This window comes from Choloepus didactylus, chromosome 10, assembly GCF_015220235.1.
Source record: "Choloepus didactylus isolate mChoDid1 chromosome 10, mChoDid1.pri, whole genome shotgun sequence".
NCBI classification, from domain to species: domain Eukaryota; kingdom Metazoa; phylum Chordata; class Mammalia; order Pilosa; family Megalonychidae; genus Choloepus; species Choloepus didactylus.
The window spans coordinates 92806752-92824953 of NC_051316.1; the positions used below are offsets into that span (position 1 = coordinate 92806752).

The window sequence follows — 18202 nt, forward strand, 5'->3', positions numbered from 1 at the left end:
TATAGGATCATCTCATCTGCAAATAATGACGGTTTTACTTTTTCCTTTCCAATTTGGATACCTTTTATTTCTTTGTCTTTGAATTCTCAGGATTTTCCAAATATAGGATCATCTCATCTGCAAATAATGACGGTTTTACTTCTTCCTTTCCAATTTGGATACCTTTTATTTCTTTATCTCAGCGAATATATCTGGCTACAACTTCTAGCACAGTGTTGAATAATAGTGGTGACAGTGGACATCCTTGTCTCATTCCCGATCTTAGGGGAAAGGCTTTTAGCCTGTCACCATTGAGTACTATGCTGGCTGTGGGTTTTTCATATATGCCCTTTATCATATTGAAGAAGTTTCCTTTAATTCCTACCTTTTGGAGTGTTTTATCAAAAAGGATGTTGAAATTTGTCAAATGCTTTTTCAGTGTCTATTGAGATGATCATTTGATTTTTCCCTTTTGATTTGTTAATGTGTTATATTACATTGATTTTCTTATGTTGAACCACCCTTGCGTGCCAGGAACGAACCCCACTTGGTTGTGGTTTATGATTCTTCAAATGTGCCTTTGGATTCGATTTGCAAGTATTTTGTTGAGAATTTTTGCGTCTGTATTCATTGGTGAGATTTGCTACAAAAAAGGGAAACTATAGGCATCTTTTTCTGGTTTTAGTATCAGAGTGCTATTAGCTTCATAAAATGAGTTAGGTAGTATTCCTTTTTCTTCAGTTTTTTGAAAGAGTTGGAGCAGGGTTGGTGTCAATTCTGTTTGGAAAGTTTGGTAAAATTCCCCTGTGAAGCCATCTTGCTCTGGACTTTTATTTGTAGGTAGATTTTTTTTTTTTCCCTTTTTTATTTTTTTCATTTTTATTGAGATTGTTCAGATACCATACAATTATCCAAAGATCCAAAGTGTATAATCACTTGCCCCTGGGTACCCTCATACAGCTGTGCATCCATCACACTTAATTTTTGTTCAATTTTTAGAAACTTTTCATTACTCCAGACAAGAAATAAAGTGAAAGATGAAAAAAGAAAAAAAGAAAAGGAAACTCTAATCCTCCCCATCCCTAACCAACCCCCCTCAATTGTTGACTCCTAGTATTGATATAGTACATTTGTTACTGTTTATGAAAAAATGTTGAAATACTACTAACTGTAGTATATAGTTTGTAATAGGTATATAGTTCTTTCCTATATGTCCCTCTATCATTAACTTCTAATTGTATTGTCATACATTTGTTCTGGTTCATGAAGTGATTTCTAGTATTTGTACAGTTGATCATGGACATTGCCCACCATAGGATTCAGTTTTATACATTTCCATCTTTTGACCTCCAGCTTTCCTTCTGGTGACATATATGACTCTGAGCTTCCCCTTTCCACCTCATTCACACACCATTCGGCGCTGTTAGTTATTCTCACATCTTGCTACCAACACCCCTGTTCATTTCCAAACATTTAAGTTCATCCTAATTGAACATTCTGCTCATACTAAGCAACCACTCCCCATTCTTAAGCCTCATCCTATATCCTGGTACCTTATATTTCATGTCTGTGAGTTTACATATTGTAATTAGTTCCTATCAGTGAGACCCTGCAATAATTGTCCTAATGTGTCTGGCTTATTTCACTCAGTATATTGCCCTCGAGGTTTTGTCATCAACCCATTTTTTTTTAATATGGTTTTGTTCACTCACCATACATTCCATCCCAAGTAAATAATCGATGGTTTTCTGCATGGTCATACATTTATGTGTTCACCACCTTCACCACTATCTATATAAGAGCATCTACATTTCTTCCACAAGGCAGGAGGGAGAGTCAAAGAAGGTAGAGAGGCAAAAGAAAGAGGAAAAAAAAATGACAGCTAGGAAGCAGCAAAAGGAAAAATAACCTTAAATCAAAGTAGAATAAAGAATCAGACAATACCACCAATGTCAAGTGTCTAACATGTTTCTCCTATCCCCCCCTCTTATCTGATTCACCTTGGTATATCACCTTTGTTACATTAAAGGAAGCATAATACAATGATTCTATTAGTTACAGTCTCTGGTTTATGCTGATTGCATCCCTCCCCCAATGCCTCCTCATTTTTAACACCTTGCAAGGTTGACATTTGCTTGTTCTCCCTCGTAAAAGAACATATTTGTACATTTTATCACAATTGTTGAATACTCTAGATTTCACCAAGTTACACAGTCCCAGTCGTTATCTTTCCTCCTTTCTTGTGGTGTCTCACGTGCTCCCCATCTTCCTCTCTCAACCGTATTCATAGTTACCTTTGTTCAGTGTACTTACATTGTTGTGCTACTATCTCCCAAAATTGTGTTCCAAACCACACACTCCTGTCTTCTATCACCCTGTAGTGCTCCCTTTAGTATTTCCTGTAGGGCAGGTGTCTTGTTCACAAAGTCTCTCATTGTCTGTTTGTCAGAAAATATTTTGAGCTGTCTCTCATATTTGAAGGACAGCTTTGCTGGATACAGGATTCTTGGTTGGTGGTTTTTCTCTTTCAGTATCTTGAATATATCACACCACTTCCTTCTTGCCTCCATGGTTTCTGCTGAGAGATCCGCACATAGTCTTATTAAGCTTCCTTTGTATGTAATGGATTGCTTTTCTCTTGCTGCTTTCAGGATTCTCTCTTTGTCTTTGACATTTGATAATCTAATTATTAAGTGTCTTGGCGTAGGCCTATTCATATCTCTTCTGTTTGGAGTACGCTGTGCTTCTTGGATCTGTAATTTTATGTCTTTCATAAGAGATGGGAAATTTTCATTAATTATTTCCTCTATTATTGCTTCTGCCCCCTTTCCATTCTCTTCTCCTTCTGGGACACCAATGATATGTACATTATTGTACTTTGTTTCATCCTTGAGTTCCCAGAGACGTTGCTCATATTTTTTCATTCTTTTCTCCATCTGCTCCTTTGCGTGTAGGCTTTCAGGTGTTTTGTTCTCCAGTTCCTGAGTGTTTTCTTCTGCCTCTTGAGATCTGCTGTTGTATGTTTCCATTGTGTCTTTCATCTCTTGTGTTGTGCCTTTCATTTCCATAGATTCTACTAGTAGGTTTTTTGAACTTTTGATTTCTGCCGTATACATGTCCAGTGCTTCCTTTACAGCCTCTATCTCTTTTGCAATATCTTCTCTAAACTTTTTGAATTGATTTAGCATTAGTTGTTTAAATTCCTGTATCTCAGTTGAAGTGTACGTTTGTTCCTTTGACTGGGCCATAACTTTGTTTTTCTTAGTGTAGGTTGTAATTTTCTGTTGTCTAGGCATGGTTTCCTTGTTTATCCAAATCAGGTTTTCCCAGACCAGAACAGGCTCAGGTCCCAGAGGGAAGAAATATTCAGTATCTGGTTTCCCTGCGGGTATGTCTTAGAAAATTGCTCCAGCCTTTGATGCCTCAGGTCACTGTGCTTTTCTGCCCAGCAGGTGACGCCTCTTAGCCTATAATTCTTTTTTTTTTTTTTTTTTTAATCTTCATTTTATTGAGATATATTCACATACCACGCAGTCATACAAAACAAATTGTACTTTCGATTGTTTACAGTACCATTACATAGTTGTACATTCATCACCTAAATCAATCCCTGACACCTTCATTAGCACACACACAAAAATAACAAGAATAATAATTAGAGTGAAAAAGAGCAATTGAAGTAAAAAAGAACACTGGGTACCTTTGTCTGTTTGTTTCCTTCCCCTACTTTTCTACACATCCATCCATAAACTAGACAAAGTGGAGTTTGGTCCTTATGGCTTTCCCAATCCCATTGTCACCCCTCATAAGCTACATTTTTATACAACTGTCTTCGAGATTCATGGGTTCTGGGTTGTAGTTTGATAGTTTCAGGTATCCACCACCAGCTACCCCAATTCTTTAGAACCTAAAAAGGGTTGTCTAAAGTGTGCGTAAGAGTGCCCACCAGAGTGACCTCTCAGCTCGTTTTGGAATCTCTCTGCCACTGAAGCTTATTTCATTTCCTTTCACATCCCCCTTTTGGTCAAGAAGATGTTCTCCATCCCACGATGCCGGGTCTACATTCCTCCCCGGGAGTCATATTCCACGTTGCCAGGGAGATTCACTCCCCTGGGTGTCTGATTAGCCTATAATTCTTGACTGGTGTGAGGAGGTACGGCTGTGTTCCCCCAGGCTCTGGGGTCTGGTTCTGAATGGAAAGGGCCCCACCCCTTTCCTCCTAGAGAAGACAGACCCCTCAGGTGGAGGTCATTAGCATTTCAATGGTCTCGCTCTCTGGAAACTGCCTGTCACAGCCCTGGAAACTGAAAATGACTGGTCACAGCCCTGGAAACTGAAAATGACTGGGGCTTTCTCCACTGAGCCAAAAAAGAAACAGATAGTCCCCTTCAGACCCAGTCCAAGACAACCCTCCGGCTCTCCCAGGTCAGTCGTCACCCAAAGTCTCTGTCTGTTTTTTGGGGCTGCGTACCTGTAGTGAGCAGTTCACACTCGCTACTTAAAACCCCAGTTGGAGCTCAGCTGAGCTGTATTCGCTTGCTGGGAGAGAGCTTCTCTGTGGCACCACGCAGCTCTGCAGCTCAGGCTATGGGGGAGAGGGTCTCCCGACCTGGTTCCGCAGGTTTTACTTACAGATTTTATGCTGTGTTCTTGGGCATTCCTCCCAATTCAGGTTGGTGTATGATGAATGGATGGTCTCGTTTGTCCCCCCGCAGTTATTCTGGATTATTTACTAGTTGTTTCTGGTTTTTTGTAGTTGTTCCAGGGGGACTACTTAGCTTCCACTCCTCTCTATGCCGCCATCTTGCCCGAGTCCCTTGTAGGTAGATTTTTGATGACTGATTGGATTGCTTTGCTTGTGATTGGTTTGTTGAGGTCTTCTGTTTCATCTTGGGTCAGTCTAGGTTGTTCATGTGTTTCTAGGAAGAAACATGGAAATTGAAATCTGGAGTCATTTCCTCTAAATTGTCTAGCTTGTGGCGTACAGTTGTTCATAGTTTCCTTTTATGATTTTTTTCAATTACTTCAGGATCCTTAGTAATTACCCTGCTTTCATTTCTGATTCTGTTTATTTGGGTCTTCTCTCTTTTTGACTTTCTCAGTCTAGTTAAGGGTCTGTCAATCTAATTGATCTTCTCAGAGAACCAACTTTTGGTTTTATTTATTCTCTCTGTTGTTTTTTTTTTGTTCTCCAGCTCATTTATTTCTGCTTTAATCTTTGTTAATTCTTTTCTTCTATTTGCTTTATGGTTAGTTTGCTTATCATTCTCTAGCCTTTTCAGTTGTTCAGTTAGGTCTTTGATTTTCACTCTTTCTTGCTTTTTGATTTATGCATTTAAAACTATAAATTTCCCTCTCAGCACCACCTTCATTGCATCCCATAAGTTTGATACATCATGTTCTCATTTTCATTCGTCTCTAGATATTTACCTGTTTCTCTTGCAATTTCCTCTTTGACCCACTGGTTGTTTAGGAGTGTGTTTAACCTACATATATTTGTGAAAGATCTGGTTCTTTGGTGGATATTGATTTCTAATTGCATTCTATATAGTCAGAGAATGTGCTTTGGAGAATTTCAGTCTTTTAAAATTTATTAAGACTTGTTTTGTGCCCCAGCACTTGATCTATCTTGGAGAACATTCCGTGGGCAGTAGAGAAGAATGTATAGCCTGGTTCTTTGGGATGTAATGATCTATATACGTCTATTAAGTCTAATTCATTTATCATATTGTTTAGGTTTTCAGTTTCCTTATTGGCTTGTCCATATCTTCTAGATTCTTCAAGTGCTTTATGATTTTCTGTCTCTTTGAATTTTTATGTATTCTAGTTATTTTAGATAAGAGGAATCATACAGTATTTGTCCTTCCTTTATTGTCTAGCTTATTTCACTGAAACACCTGTCATCTTGTCAATTAAGTTTTGTCTCACCATACATATTTTCTCTTCCCGTGTCCATACGTTAATTCCGCAAGCATTGACCAAGAGTTCTCTCTGTGTACATACTCCCTCTGGGGCCTCCTTCAGGCTTGTGGCTTCAAATCATATCTCTGTTGAGGTGCTTTCCAGCATCATGAGGTCATGTCTCGTGACCTCTTGGGAATAGTTGATGCCTTCATGTGGATGTCTAAGAGGCATCTCTATAGAGGTGTTGTCCAATAGAATTGCCCCAGTGTTCTCTTCTCCTGGAATTTGCCATCACCTTCAGACACACCTCCATCTACCCGGTTCTCAAGGCAGACACCCTGGAGTTTCCCTGGATCCCTTTCTTTCCACACCCCATCCCTGATTTCCAACCCATCAAGTCCTTTCAACTTACCTTCTAAAACATCTCGAAGCCACCCATGTCTCCCTATCTCTGCAACCATTTTCCTATTAGCCACCCTCACCTCTCACTGGGACTGCAAACCTCTTGCCACCTGGGCTTATGCTCTCTTGCCATTCACTCTTCCTGCCCAAGAGATCTGTCAGTTTTATATGTCATACCCATGCTTGCAACCATTCCGTGGGTTGTAAAATCCCATCTCTTCATCTTCGCTCTCATTATGTCCTGGACCTGGCCCAGGCCTAGGGTACCACCCTACCCCCACCCATGTGTCTTGGCATGCCAACATGCTGTCTAGCGTCTGATATGTGGACCCTTTTCACAGTAAAGTTTTGATTCCCTTGCCTGCCCAAGATGCTCTTTCTCACAGCTCTTTACTTGGCCAGCTTCTTCTTGCCCTTTATGTCTCAGCTCAAGTTCCATCTCCCTAGAGAGGCCTCCCTCACCATCCCATCCAAGTAGCCTCCCTAGCTGTTCTCTCTCCTTCCTTGTAAACTGCATTGCATTCAGCATGTGTGCCAGTTTGAATATATTGTGGTCCCCAAATGGCATTATCTTTGATGTAATCTTGTGTGGGCAGATGTTATCAGTGTTGATTAGATTATAATTCTTTGAGTGTTTCTTTAGAATGTGCTCCACCCAGCTGTGGGTGATGACTTGGGATAATTTCCATGGAGGTGTTGCTCCTCCGCCCATTCGGGGTAGGTCTAAGTTTATCAGTGGAGCCATATAAATGAGCTGACATAACAGAAGGAACTCAGTGCAGCTGTGAGTGATGTTTTGAAGAGGAGCTACAGCCAAGAGGGACACTTAGAAGAAAGCACAGGAGCTGCAGATGAGAGACAGTTTGAAGACTGACGTTGAAAGCAGACTTTTGCTCCGGAGAAGCTGAGAGAGGACAAATACCCCAAGTGCAACTAAGAGTGACATTTTTGAGGAACTGCAGCCTAGAGAGAAACGTCCTGGAAGAAAGCCATTTTGAAACCAGAACTTTGGAGCAGATGCCAGCCACGTGCCTTCCCAGCTAACAGAGGTTTTCCAGACCCATTGGCCATCCTCCAGTGAAGGTACCCGATTGCCAATGTGTTATCTTGCACACTTTACGGCCTTAAGACTGTAACTGTGTAACCAAATAAACCCCCTTTTATAAAAGCCAGTCCATCTCTGGTGTTTTGCATTCCAGCAGCATTAGCAAACTAGAACAGCATGGTTTGTATTTGACATCTTTTCTTGTTCATTAGTTTGATGTCTCTCCCTCATCCCCATATGAGCACAGGAATCTTGCCTGTTTTGTTTTCTGCTATATCCTCAGTACCTAGAACAATGCCTGGCAAGTAGCATCTATTTTGTGCCAAATATGGTGCTAGATGTTGAGGGTACCAGCATAGTTCTGGCAGAGTGCCTGTGCTGGAGGATCTCACAGTTTAGCAGGGAGAGGACAAACAGAGAGAGAACTAAGTGTATGAAGGTGAGGTTGGGGTTCAAGTGCTGAGTACTCCATGTTCTGAAGGGAGCTGGCCCTGTGTGGGGCCAGGTACCTTCCTTTGGGTTCATTAAGATGGTCAGACTGGTCCTGTTACTGGCCATCATTCCCAGCACCATCCCCCAAGCCTGAGTGAGCTGGGGTGGAGGGTGAGCAAGCAGTGTCCAGGGACTTGTCCTGGCCATGGGAGTACAGGGGCCTTATGTGTGACCAAGTGGGGGATGTCTTAAACAACCCTAGTCACCACACTAGCTTACAAACTCATTTGGTAAAGATTGGATACACCTGTAAGAAAGGGAGGCCAGCATCTCCTTCCCAGAACCAGTGTCCGTCCCTGTGCCCATCTGAGCAGGGGAAGAGGACGTGGATCATGTGGGCACCTTGGAAGGTACCCCTGCCGGAGAAGGTCTCCTGCCAAGGGAGGGACTTAATGTTCTGCTCGTGGCCAGGTCTGAAGTTTTACCTACACACTGGCTAAGGTGGCTACTGCTGGTTGTAAGCTTACATGATTCTTACAGCTGTGGGTCTCTTCAGAAGGGTCACTGTCCTTTCCCTGCCCTCTGAATAGTTTTCCCAAAAGTCCTGGTGCAGGCTCCTCCTGGCCTGTTTGGGTCATGTGGCCATTCCTGAAGCAGTCACTGTGGCTAGGGGAGGGCTGCAGTACTCTGGCCAGCTGGAGGTCATATGTCCGCCACCGAGGAACATAGGAAGGTTGAAGGCTTATCTCCACCTATTTTGGGGTCCTCTTAAGGAAGATAGGTTGTTACATGAGAAAGAGGACAATCTTTGGGCAAACAAAATGAATAGAGGTCCTTAGCCTGAGGATAGCAGCAGCATCAAAGGTGAATTGTTGAGTAGAGGGGAGGTCTGTGAGTGCCTTGGGCTATCAGTGAGTGATGCTGGAAGTATAACTGGGTGGTGACTGCTGTGTTTTGATCTTTCCCTCCAGAAAAGTTGCCAGACAGCCAGTATTGCCACAGCTGAAGTATCTGTCCAGACCCGGAAGCATGCAGATGCTGAAGTGCAGACTGAGCCCCCTGTGCCCATCAGAGTGCTGTCTGTGTCCTGGCAGGACAGCCCCCAGCTTGCAGCCTTTCTTCGGAGAGTGGAGGGCATGGTCATCCGAGAACTGAATAAGAATTGGCAGAGCCATGCGTTTGATGGCTTCGAGGTGAACTGGACTGAGCAGCAGCAGACGGTAAGGAGTAGAGCTGGTGCATGGGTGCAAGAGGCCACACCTCTACTCCGAATTACATCCTTCTTTTGTTTTACCCAAAGAATAACAATACCAAATAATGCCAGGCAGCATTAATCGAGCTCTTGCTTTTTGCTAGGGACTGCGCTGAGTTTTATAAGAATAAGTCATTGACCCTTCACTACTGTCCTTTTGAAGTAGGCATCATTGTTGTTGCCATTTTACAGTTTGTGAAGTGGAGGCCCAGATTTGCAGTAATTTTTCCAGAATCAAACAGAGCTAATAAGTGGTGGAGGCAGGATTTGTTCCTGGGTAATCTGACTCTGGATCTTACTCTCTCAACTGCTCTGCTCTGCCTTTTCTTAGTCACTTTGTAGGAGGCTTTCTCTGTGCCAGGTACTGTTCAAAGAACTTATCCTGTGTTTCCTTTTCTTATCCTCAGAACAACTTTAGGAGTTATTTTAGAGATCAGGAAACAGGCTCAGAGAGGCTTGTAGCTTGTCCAAGGTCACACAGCTATAAACTGGCCAAGCTGGGATTTGAACTCTGGTCTGATTTCACCACTATGTATGCTTCAGTGACTTCAGCATCTCTAAGTCTTCTCACTCTTAAGGTACAGTTCAGAATGTAAATGCAGCCCTCCAGGGGACAGATCTCCTAGGCTTTGAGGTCAGGGTGCCTTCGAATGGGCTCTGTTTTGCTCCATACTGGCCTAAGGTAGGGAGTTGGGTGCTCCAGCAAATCTGCAGGGCTGATACTTCATCATTGGAGGTGGGTCATCCTCCCCTACCATGGGAGGGACAGGCTGTTCCTCTAGCCCTAAGTGCCCCCGGCTGCAAAGCATTTTGAGTTCTGGTGTAAACTTTTTTTTTTTTTTAATACAGTGTTTTCTTCCTTTAGAAATTGAGATGAGGTAATTACTTATTCAGATTTATAAACTACTTCTCTTGAGCCTTCCCTCCCATCTATTTCTGTTGCTATATAGTACCCTTGTTCCCAGAAAAAGATTAGTGGGTATGGGAGAGTTGATTTATTTGAGAGAAATTGTCATAATTGCTCTGAAAAATAGTTGCCAGGTGCTCCACCAAAGTGTGGAGTCATGTCTTTTTAAGCAAGGCACAAGAAAAAGAATGCAATGAATATTAAAACCTAAACACCTTATATTCTCTCTTTGTCATTGTTTCTGCCCCCTTTAACAAATGCATTCAGCCATGTTAAACTTTAAGCTTTTATTCTTTATTATTAAGCCTTTTCCAAATTTCTGTGGATTAATTTGGTCCACATGTGTTTCATGTTTCCCCCCTTTTAATATCTTTATCTTTTTCTGATTACTAAAGTAATACATATTCAATTTGATAAATTCAGTTGTTACAGAAGTACTTTACATGCTGACAGTGAAAGTTCTCGCTTTGGTTCAGAGTCCTCTAGAGCCTTCCTTGTGCTGGATCAGCACATAGCATTACAGTCATTAAGCACAGTGTACCAAGAGGTGGAATGGGTTCTACATTTTGTTTTGTGGCTTTTCTTACTGTAGCTTTTCATGTCAGTACCCATAGTGTCTTTTCAGCTGCTGCTTCATGTCCTGCTGCGCACACACACCATCGTTTCATTTCTTTTGGGTATATACATAGGAGTGGAATTGCTGGGTCATGTGGTAATTCTATGTTTAACTTTTTGAGGAACTGACAGACTGTTTTCTAATATGCTTTTTTTTTTTTTTTAATTACATTCACAATAATTTTCTACCATCACCTCTATTCATTTCCAAACATTTACAATCCACCTTATTAAAAATTCTTTACAAATTAAGCATCAGCTCCCCATTCTCTACTCTCATTCTATCTTCTGATAACCTATAGTCTAGATATTAACTCTGTGAGTTTGCTCATTATATTCAGTTCATATTAGTGAGCTCATACACTATTTGTCCTTTTGTGTTTGGCTTATTTCACTTAACATAATGTCGCATACTTCAGAAATTCATTTCTTCTTTTTTTTTTAATAATTTTTTTTTATAAACAGTACAAGTGAAAAATTAACTCAAACAAAGGAACACTAACAATTAACACCCAGTGTATAGTATACATAAAAACAGAACAGAAAATTTCATGTCAAACAACAGTATCTAACAAGAAGTGGAGGATACTACTGAATTCTTTGAGAATTGTTAAAAACTGGCTTTTTATGTTGAAATCAAAGTTGCTAAAAATTAAACACACTTATAAAATTCTGGCACTAGAAAGAATGTTGCTAAGCCATTGGGTTCATCCCTCTGTACTTTGTTCAGTACTGTAATGACCTAGTTCACACAGATACAAATATTAAAAAAAAAAATACGAATGAGTAACTCCCTCAGTAATAGTCCAAAATTTAACAACCTTTGCTTTTCAAGAAGTCACTACCTTTGAAAAACATTTTATTTCACAGTCATCAGAGTACTTGGATTAAGAAGGTCATTTCAGAGAACTAAAACTAGAAAAGCCAAAAGGTATGGTGAGCCGGAGTCCAAATGAAATAGAGTGAAAAAAGAGAAAGACCAGATAATTCTAATTAGAATGGATAGATAAAAATCATGAGACATGTCAACAGGACTAGGTATCCCACTGTTTCTCAAACTCATAAGAATCATCTGGAAAGGCTTAAGACATAGATTTCTGGACTCTGCCTCCAGGGATTTTGACTCTGAAGGAATGAGGTGGAGCTTGAGATTTCTAACAAGCACCAAAGTGATGATGATACTGCTAGTCCAATGACCACCTGTTAAGGAGCACTAAAGTAGCTAATATCCAATAGGATTGAATTCCAGCAGCTTGGAAACTTAGGCAATTTGCCTCTACTCTATCTTTCTGCCCTTCCTCCTTTCTAGATTAAGGGTCCATTCATTCAGTGGTTAGGATCGCAGTCCTCAAGGTTACCCTGGGGCAGAGGGGTTTCAGAGTATCCCACTGGATAACTATTTCCAACATCTCTTTTAAGAGTTATGTGGAATATAAAGATCTGTTCCTGTTTTGGGAGTATTCCAGTCAGGACCCACCGCATAAGCATGGATTATAAAAAGACCTGAACCCTTCTAATCACAGAGTAAAAAAATGGGCTGATTTGTGTATAGAATCATATACTTAGATTAAAACAAAAATACAATTCATTAGTTCTCTTACATAATGTTTTTGGTATGCTTACAAAACGGAATCCTAACTAGTAAATATGAGGTGTGCTGTGGTTGAAAAGCTTTCTGGAACACAATCACTATTTCCCTAGTTGACTCCTAAATAATATAATCATTGTCAGTGTCGTTCAAAACAAGCTTCCAAAGTAGAGGTTTAGTAAGTTAAAATCCATCCAATGACCTTTTGATGTACACCTTAAGACAGTCAAATGATGCTGCCTTTACCTGTAATTCACGCCTTCTTACAAATACTTTCTTTTTTTTAAAAATGCAACTCAACTGATGCACCATATAATACATCCAAAGTATACAATCAGTGGATCACAGTGTCATCATATAGTTGTGCATTCATCACCACAGTTAATTTTAGAACAATAAATACTTTCTTAATCTAAATAGCTGCAGTCATTTTCCTTGATTTCCCTTAGGGAAGGGGCAATTTCTCTCTCTTTCTTTTCAATTTTACTGAGATATTGTGACGGTTAGGTTCCTGTGTCAACTTGGCCAGGTGATAGTGTCCAGGTGTCTGGTCAAGCAAGCACTGGCGTAACCGTGACTGCATGGACATTGTGGCTGGTGAATAAGCCAGAAGGCTGGTTTATTAAATCATCAGTCAGTTGACTGCACCTGTGACCAATTATATCAGTGAAGGGCGTGTCTTCAGCAATGAGAGAATTCAGTCAACTGGATTTAATCCAACCAGTTGAGGTTTTTTAAGGAAGAGAGAGAGAGGACCTTTACTTCTTCGGCTAGCCAGTGTCTCCTGAGGAGTTCATCGAACACCTTTGGAGTTGCCAGTTTGCTGCCTGCCCTACAGAATTTGGACTTGTACATCCTGCCCTACGGAATGTGGACTAGTGCATCCCCATGGTTGCTTGAGACACTTTTATAAAATTATATATTTACAGATATCTTTTGTTTGTTCTGTTTCCCTAGAGAACCTTAACTAATACAGCTTGGTACTGGGAGTGGTTCTTGAGAAACAGAATCTTAAAATGGGCTTTTACAACTGGTTTTCTACTCTGATTAGATTCAAAGGCACTAATGAGTCCATTTCCAATAATCAAGATGGAACTGACAGTCCATGGTGTTTGTTGGCAGTGGTTATAAACAAAATATCACCATTTGATTCTCCTAATCATACTGTTATATGAAGCAAGGCTCTGGATGACAGTGTTTTTGACACCTTAACAGAATTTTATGGAGTTAAGAGGTATCATGATGTTGGCTGGTTGCTCTTAGATATTCTGGATAAAGTTGTAAGAGAAAGGGATGAACTAAAGTTTTCAAATTTGAAACTTAAGTGCCGTATGACAGATGTAAAGGTTTGTACATGTGCCTTGAAAGAAAATCTTATTTTCTTTGGCCACAGACTTGAGATTTCTGAAAACCAGACCCAGAATCTCATTGTGTGAGTAGCAGATTTACAATATAAACTAAAATCTCAACCTCACAGGGTATCTGCCGTTAAAGTAAAGGCATTGATTGGAAAAGAATGGGATCCTGAAACTTTGGATGGTGACATGTGGATTGATAATAATGGCACTGAGGACACTGGAGCCCTGGATTCTGCTGAGTCTTTGCTAGATTGACCTGTAATGGTCTGTCCTAAGGAAACTGTCCCCCTACCTCCAGTCTGCTCTGAGGAGACAGCTTCCAGACCTCTAGTCTGCCCTGAGGAGCCTTCCATCCAACCTCCACCAAAAGAGATGAACCCTTCAGTGCCTGCTAAACCTGTAATCACCTTGCCTGAGGAAGCAACCCCCACTCCTCTGTCTGGAGAGATTAATCCTGTTTCACAAGATGAAACTGCAACAGAATGTCCTGAGGTAAATGGCTTGAGGGATATATACAGACTGGCAGAATGGATTAAAAATTATGACCTGTGAATATGCTGTTTACAAGAGACTCACATTAGACCGTGGGGCACAAAGAGACTGAAAGTGAAACGACGGGAAAAAATAGTCTACACAGGCTGCAAGCAAAATAAAGCAGGGGTAGCTATACTAATATCAGACAAGATGGACTTTAAATGCAAAGAGGGAGGTCATGAGAGAGAAAAGAAGGAAACTATATATTAATAAAAGGGACAATTCACCAAGAAGAAATAACAATCATAAATGTTTATAAACCCAATCAAGGAGCTCCAAAGCTCATGAGAAAAACATTGGCTAAACTGAAGGGAGCAATAGACATTTCTTCAATAAAAGTGGTAGACTTAAATACACCAAATACACCACTCTTTTCCATAAATAGAACAACTAGAGAGAGGACCAATAAGGAAATTGAGAACCTAAACAATGTGATGTATGAATTAGGCTCAACAGACATATATAGATCATTTTATCTCAAAGTACCAGGATATACATTCTTCTCTGGCGCCCATGGAACGTTCTCCAGGATCGATCATGTGCTGGGACTAAATCTTAATAAATGTAAAAAGATTGAAATTATTCAAAGCACATTCTCTGACCATATGGAATGAATTAGAAATCAATACCACCAGAAGGCCAGATCTTTCACAAATTAAAAAACACACCTCTAAACAACTAGTGGGTCAAAGAAGAAATTACAAGGGAAATAGGTAAATATCTAGACATGAATGAAAACAAGAACACAACATATCAAAACCTATAGGATATAGCAAAGGTGGTGCTGAGAGGGAAATTCAGACTCTAAATGCGTACATCAAAAAGCAAGAAAGGAGTTGATGTCATCAACATGGTGACATAAACAGCTACTGAAAACTTCTCTTCAGAGATTCAATGAAAAAAAGGACAATTTTGAATTGTTTGGATCTCTGGGGGAGGATATTGACTGGAAGAGGACCCTGTATATGCTGATTTGAAGAAAGAGAAGAAATATCAGGTATGAATCTTCCGTCCTGGACCAGCTGGTCCTCTCCTCTCCCACCATAGACCCAACCTACAAAAATCTCTCAGAGCAGTGAGACATATCCCCAACGTTTTAAGACCCAGGTGGCAGGGGATTGACATTTCAAGGCCCAGATCAGTGAGGGACAAAGAGACTGAGAAAACTTAGACAGAGACTGTTTCCAGCTCTGGGTCTGAAAGCACTTCTCCCATCCTTAAGGGAAGCAGCAGCCGGTGGCCCTTTCCTTGCCCAGGGGATGGCTGGAGTGCTGGGTTGGCTGAGGGAATACTTTGCCACAGGTGGAGCCCTGTGCCAGGTTTTGGCCAACAAAGTGAGGGCATAGGAATCCTGCAGTTTGAGCTCACCCGTGTAGATGTAGCCTGTGCTTGGTGGCAAAACAGCGTCTGAGGTCAAATAAATTACCGAACAGTGCCATCTTGACTGTCCGGAAGGTGCAAAGGAGTGAAAACCTTTTTAAAAGATGCTCCAGACCCTTTCTTAAGATGACAGAAGCTGGTCTACACTCCCTGTATGGAAACATGGCCCTGTTTGGGCTGAGAAATATAGAAGACCCAACTGTTAAAGCAGGGCTCTAAAACTAACCTAGGTCTTGCCAGCCAGCAGAAAGCAGAGCACCACTGGAAGCCAGCATATTTGTATTACCACACACAGTGAACTTGCTGGGGTGCCCAGTGCCTACCTCCCATCCCTGTGGCAGGCCACAGTGGGCGCCTGATTTTGAGGAGAAGACTGGGGGCAGAGCCATTCTGACAACTGACCGGTGAGAGAGACAAAGAAAAGATAGAGATCAGAGTCAACCAACAAGAAAATCCTAGAAAAAGAAATCAACCTCCAGAATAAACTAATCAAGAAGATCAGATGCCTATACAGCAAAAAATCACAAGCCACACCGGGAAACATGAAGACATGGCCCAGACAAAAGAAGAAACTAACACCTTAGCTCAGATTCAGGAGTTGAAACAATTAATTAAAGGTGTTCAAACAAATCTTCTAAATCAAATCAATGAGTTGAAAGAAAATATGACGAGAGATGAAAGATATAAAGAAGATACTGGGTTACCATAAGGAAGAATTTGTAAACTTGAAAAAATAAATGACAGAATTTATAGGAACGAAAGGCACAATAGAAGAGATGAAAAACACAATGGAGATATACAATAGCAGATGTGGAGAGGCAGAAGAAAGGATCAGTGTACCAAAAGACAGGACATCTGAAATCCTACACACAAAAGAACAGAAAGGGAGAAGAATGGGAAAATATAAGCAGGGTCTCGGGGAACTGAATAACATATGTATAGGATGCATTGGACTATACAAATGATAGGTGCCCCAGAAAGAGAAGAGAAGGGAAAAGGGGCAGAAAGAATAATAGAGGAAATAATCAATGAAAATTTCCCAACTTTTATGAAAGACAAAATTACAAGTCCAAGAAGTGCAGCATACCCCAAATAGAATTAATCCAAATAGACCTTCTCCAATACACTTACTAATCAGGTTTTCAAATGTCAAGGACAATGAGAGAATTCTGAAAGCAGCAAGAGAAAAGCAATCTATCACATATAAGGGAAGCTCGCTAAGACTAAGTGCGGATCCCTCAGAAACCATGGAGATGAGAAGGCAGTGGTATGATATATTCAAGATACTGAAAGAGAAAAACTGCCAACCAAGAATCCTATATCTGGCAAACGTGTCCTTCAAAAACCATGGAGAGTTGAATATATTCAAGACCTCCACACAGAAAAAACGAATTGTTATTAAAAGAAATCAAAGGAGACATAAAGAGGTGGAAAAATATTCCATGTTCATGGATAGGAAGATGTCAGTTCTATTACCCAAACTCATCTACAGATTCAACTCAATTCCAATAGAAATTCCAACAACCTACTTTGCAGACTCTGAAAAGATAGTTGTTGTGCTGATTTGGATGTATTATGTCCCCCCAAATGACATTATATTTGATGCGGTTTTGTATGGGCAGGAAACGTATTGGTGTTGATTGTGTTGGAGATGTGATCACTCAACTGTGGGCGGTATCTTTCATTGGATGGTTTCCATGGAGGCATGGCCCCACCCATTCAGCATGGGCTTGATTAGTTCACTGGAGCCCTGTATAAGCTCAGACAGAAGGAGTGAGCTTGCTACAACCAAGAGGGACAGTTTTAAGAATGCACAGGAGCTAAGAGAGGAGCTGCAGATGAGAGATAGTTTGAAGATGGCCGTTGAAAGCAGACTCTTGCTCCGGAGAAGCTAAGAGAGGACAAATACCCCAAGAGCAACTGAGAGTGACATTTTGAAGAGGAGCTGAGGCCTAGAGAGGAACTTCCTGGGAGAAAGCCATTTTGAAACCAGAACTTGGAGCAGACCCCAGCCGCATGCCTTCCCAGCTAACAGGTTTTCCGGACACCATTGGCCATCCTCCAGTGAAGGTACCCGATTGTTAATGTGTTACCTTGGACACTTAATGGCCTTAAGACTGTAACTTTGTAACCAAATAAACCCCCTTTTATAAAAGCTAATCCATTTCTGGTATTTTGCAAAAAAGGCAGCATTAGCAGACTGGAACAGTTGTCAAATTTATGTAGAAGCAAAAGGGGCCTCAAATTGCCAACAACATCCAAAAAAAGAAGAACGAAGTGGGAGGACTTAAACTTCCAGACTTTGAAGCCTACTATAAAGCCACAGTGGTTGAAACAGCATGGTATTGGTACAAAGACAGACATATTGATCAATGGAATTGAATCGAGAGTTCGGAAATAAACCCCTAGATCTATGGTCATTTGATTTTTGATAAAGTCCCCAAATCCATTTGAACTGGGACAGAACAATTTCTTCAACAAATAGATTGGGAGAACTGGATATCCATAACCAAAAGAATGAAAGAGGACCCCTACTTACACCCTATACAAAAATTAACTCAACATGGATCAAAGACCTCAATATAAGACACAGAAAATAAAACTCAGAAGATAACGTAGGGAAACATCTTCAGGACCTAGTAATAGGAGGTAGCTTCTTCAACCTTACACCCGAAGCACAAACAACAAAAGGAAAATAGATAAATGGTAACTCCTCAAAATCAAAAGCTTCTGTGCCTCAAAAGACTTTGTCAAAAAGGTGAAGAGGCAACCAACTCAATGGGAGAAAATATTTGGAATATATAAA

At 40.8% G+C, this 18202-nt stretch overlaps 1 protein-coding gene across 1 annotated transcript in view; it reads left to right on the forward strand.

Annotated features, from left to right (window-relative positions):
* DYNC2I2 (dynein 2 intermediate chain 2) overlaps window positions 1-18202 on the forward strand; it is a 48911-nt gene that overhangs the window by 17653 nt on the left and 13056 nt on the right. Inside the window, 1 exon segment of the mRNA XM_037798585.1 lies at window positions 8734-8982. Within this exon segment, the coding sequence (XP_037654513.1) occupies window positions 8734-8982 (249 nt within the window).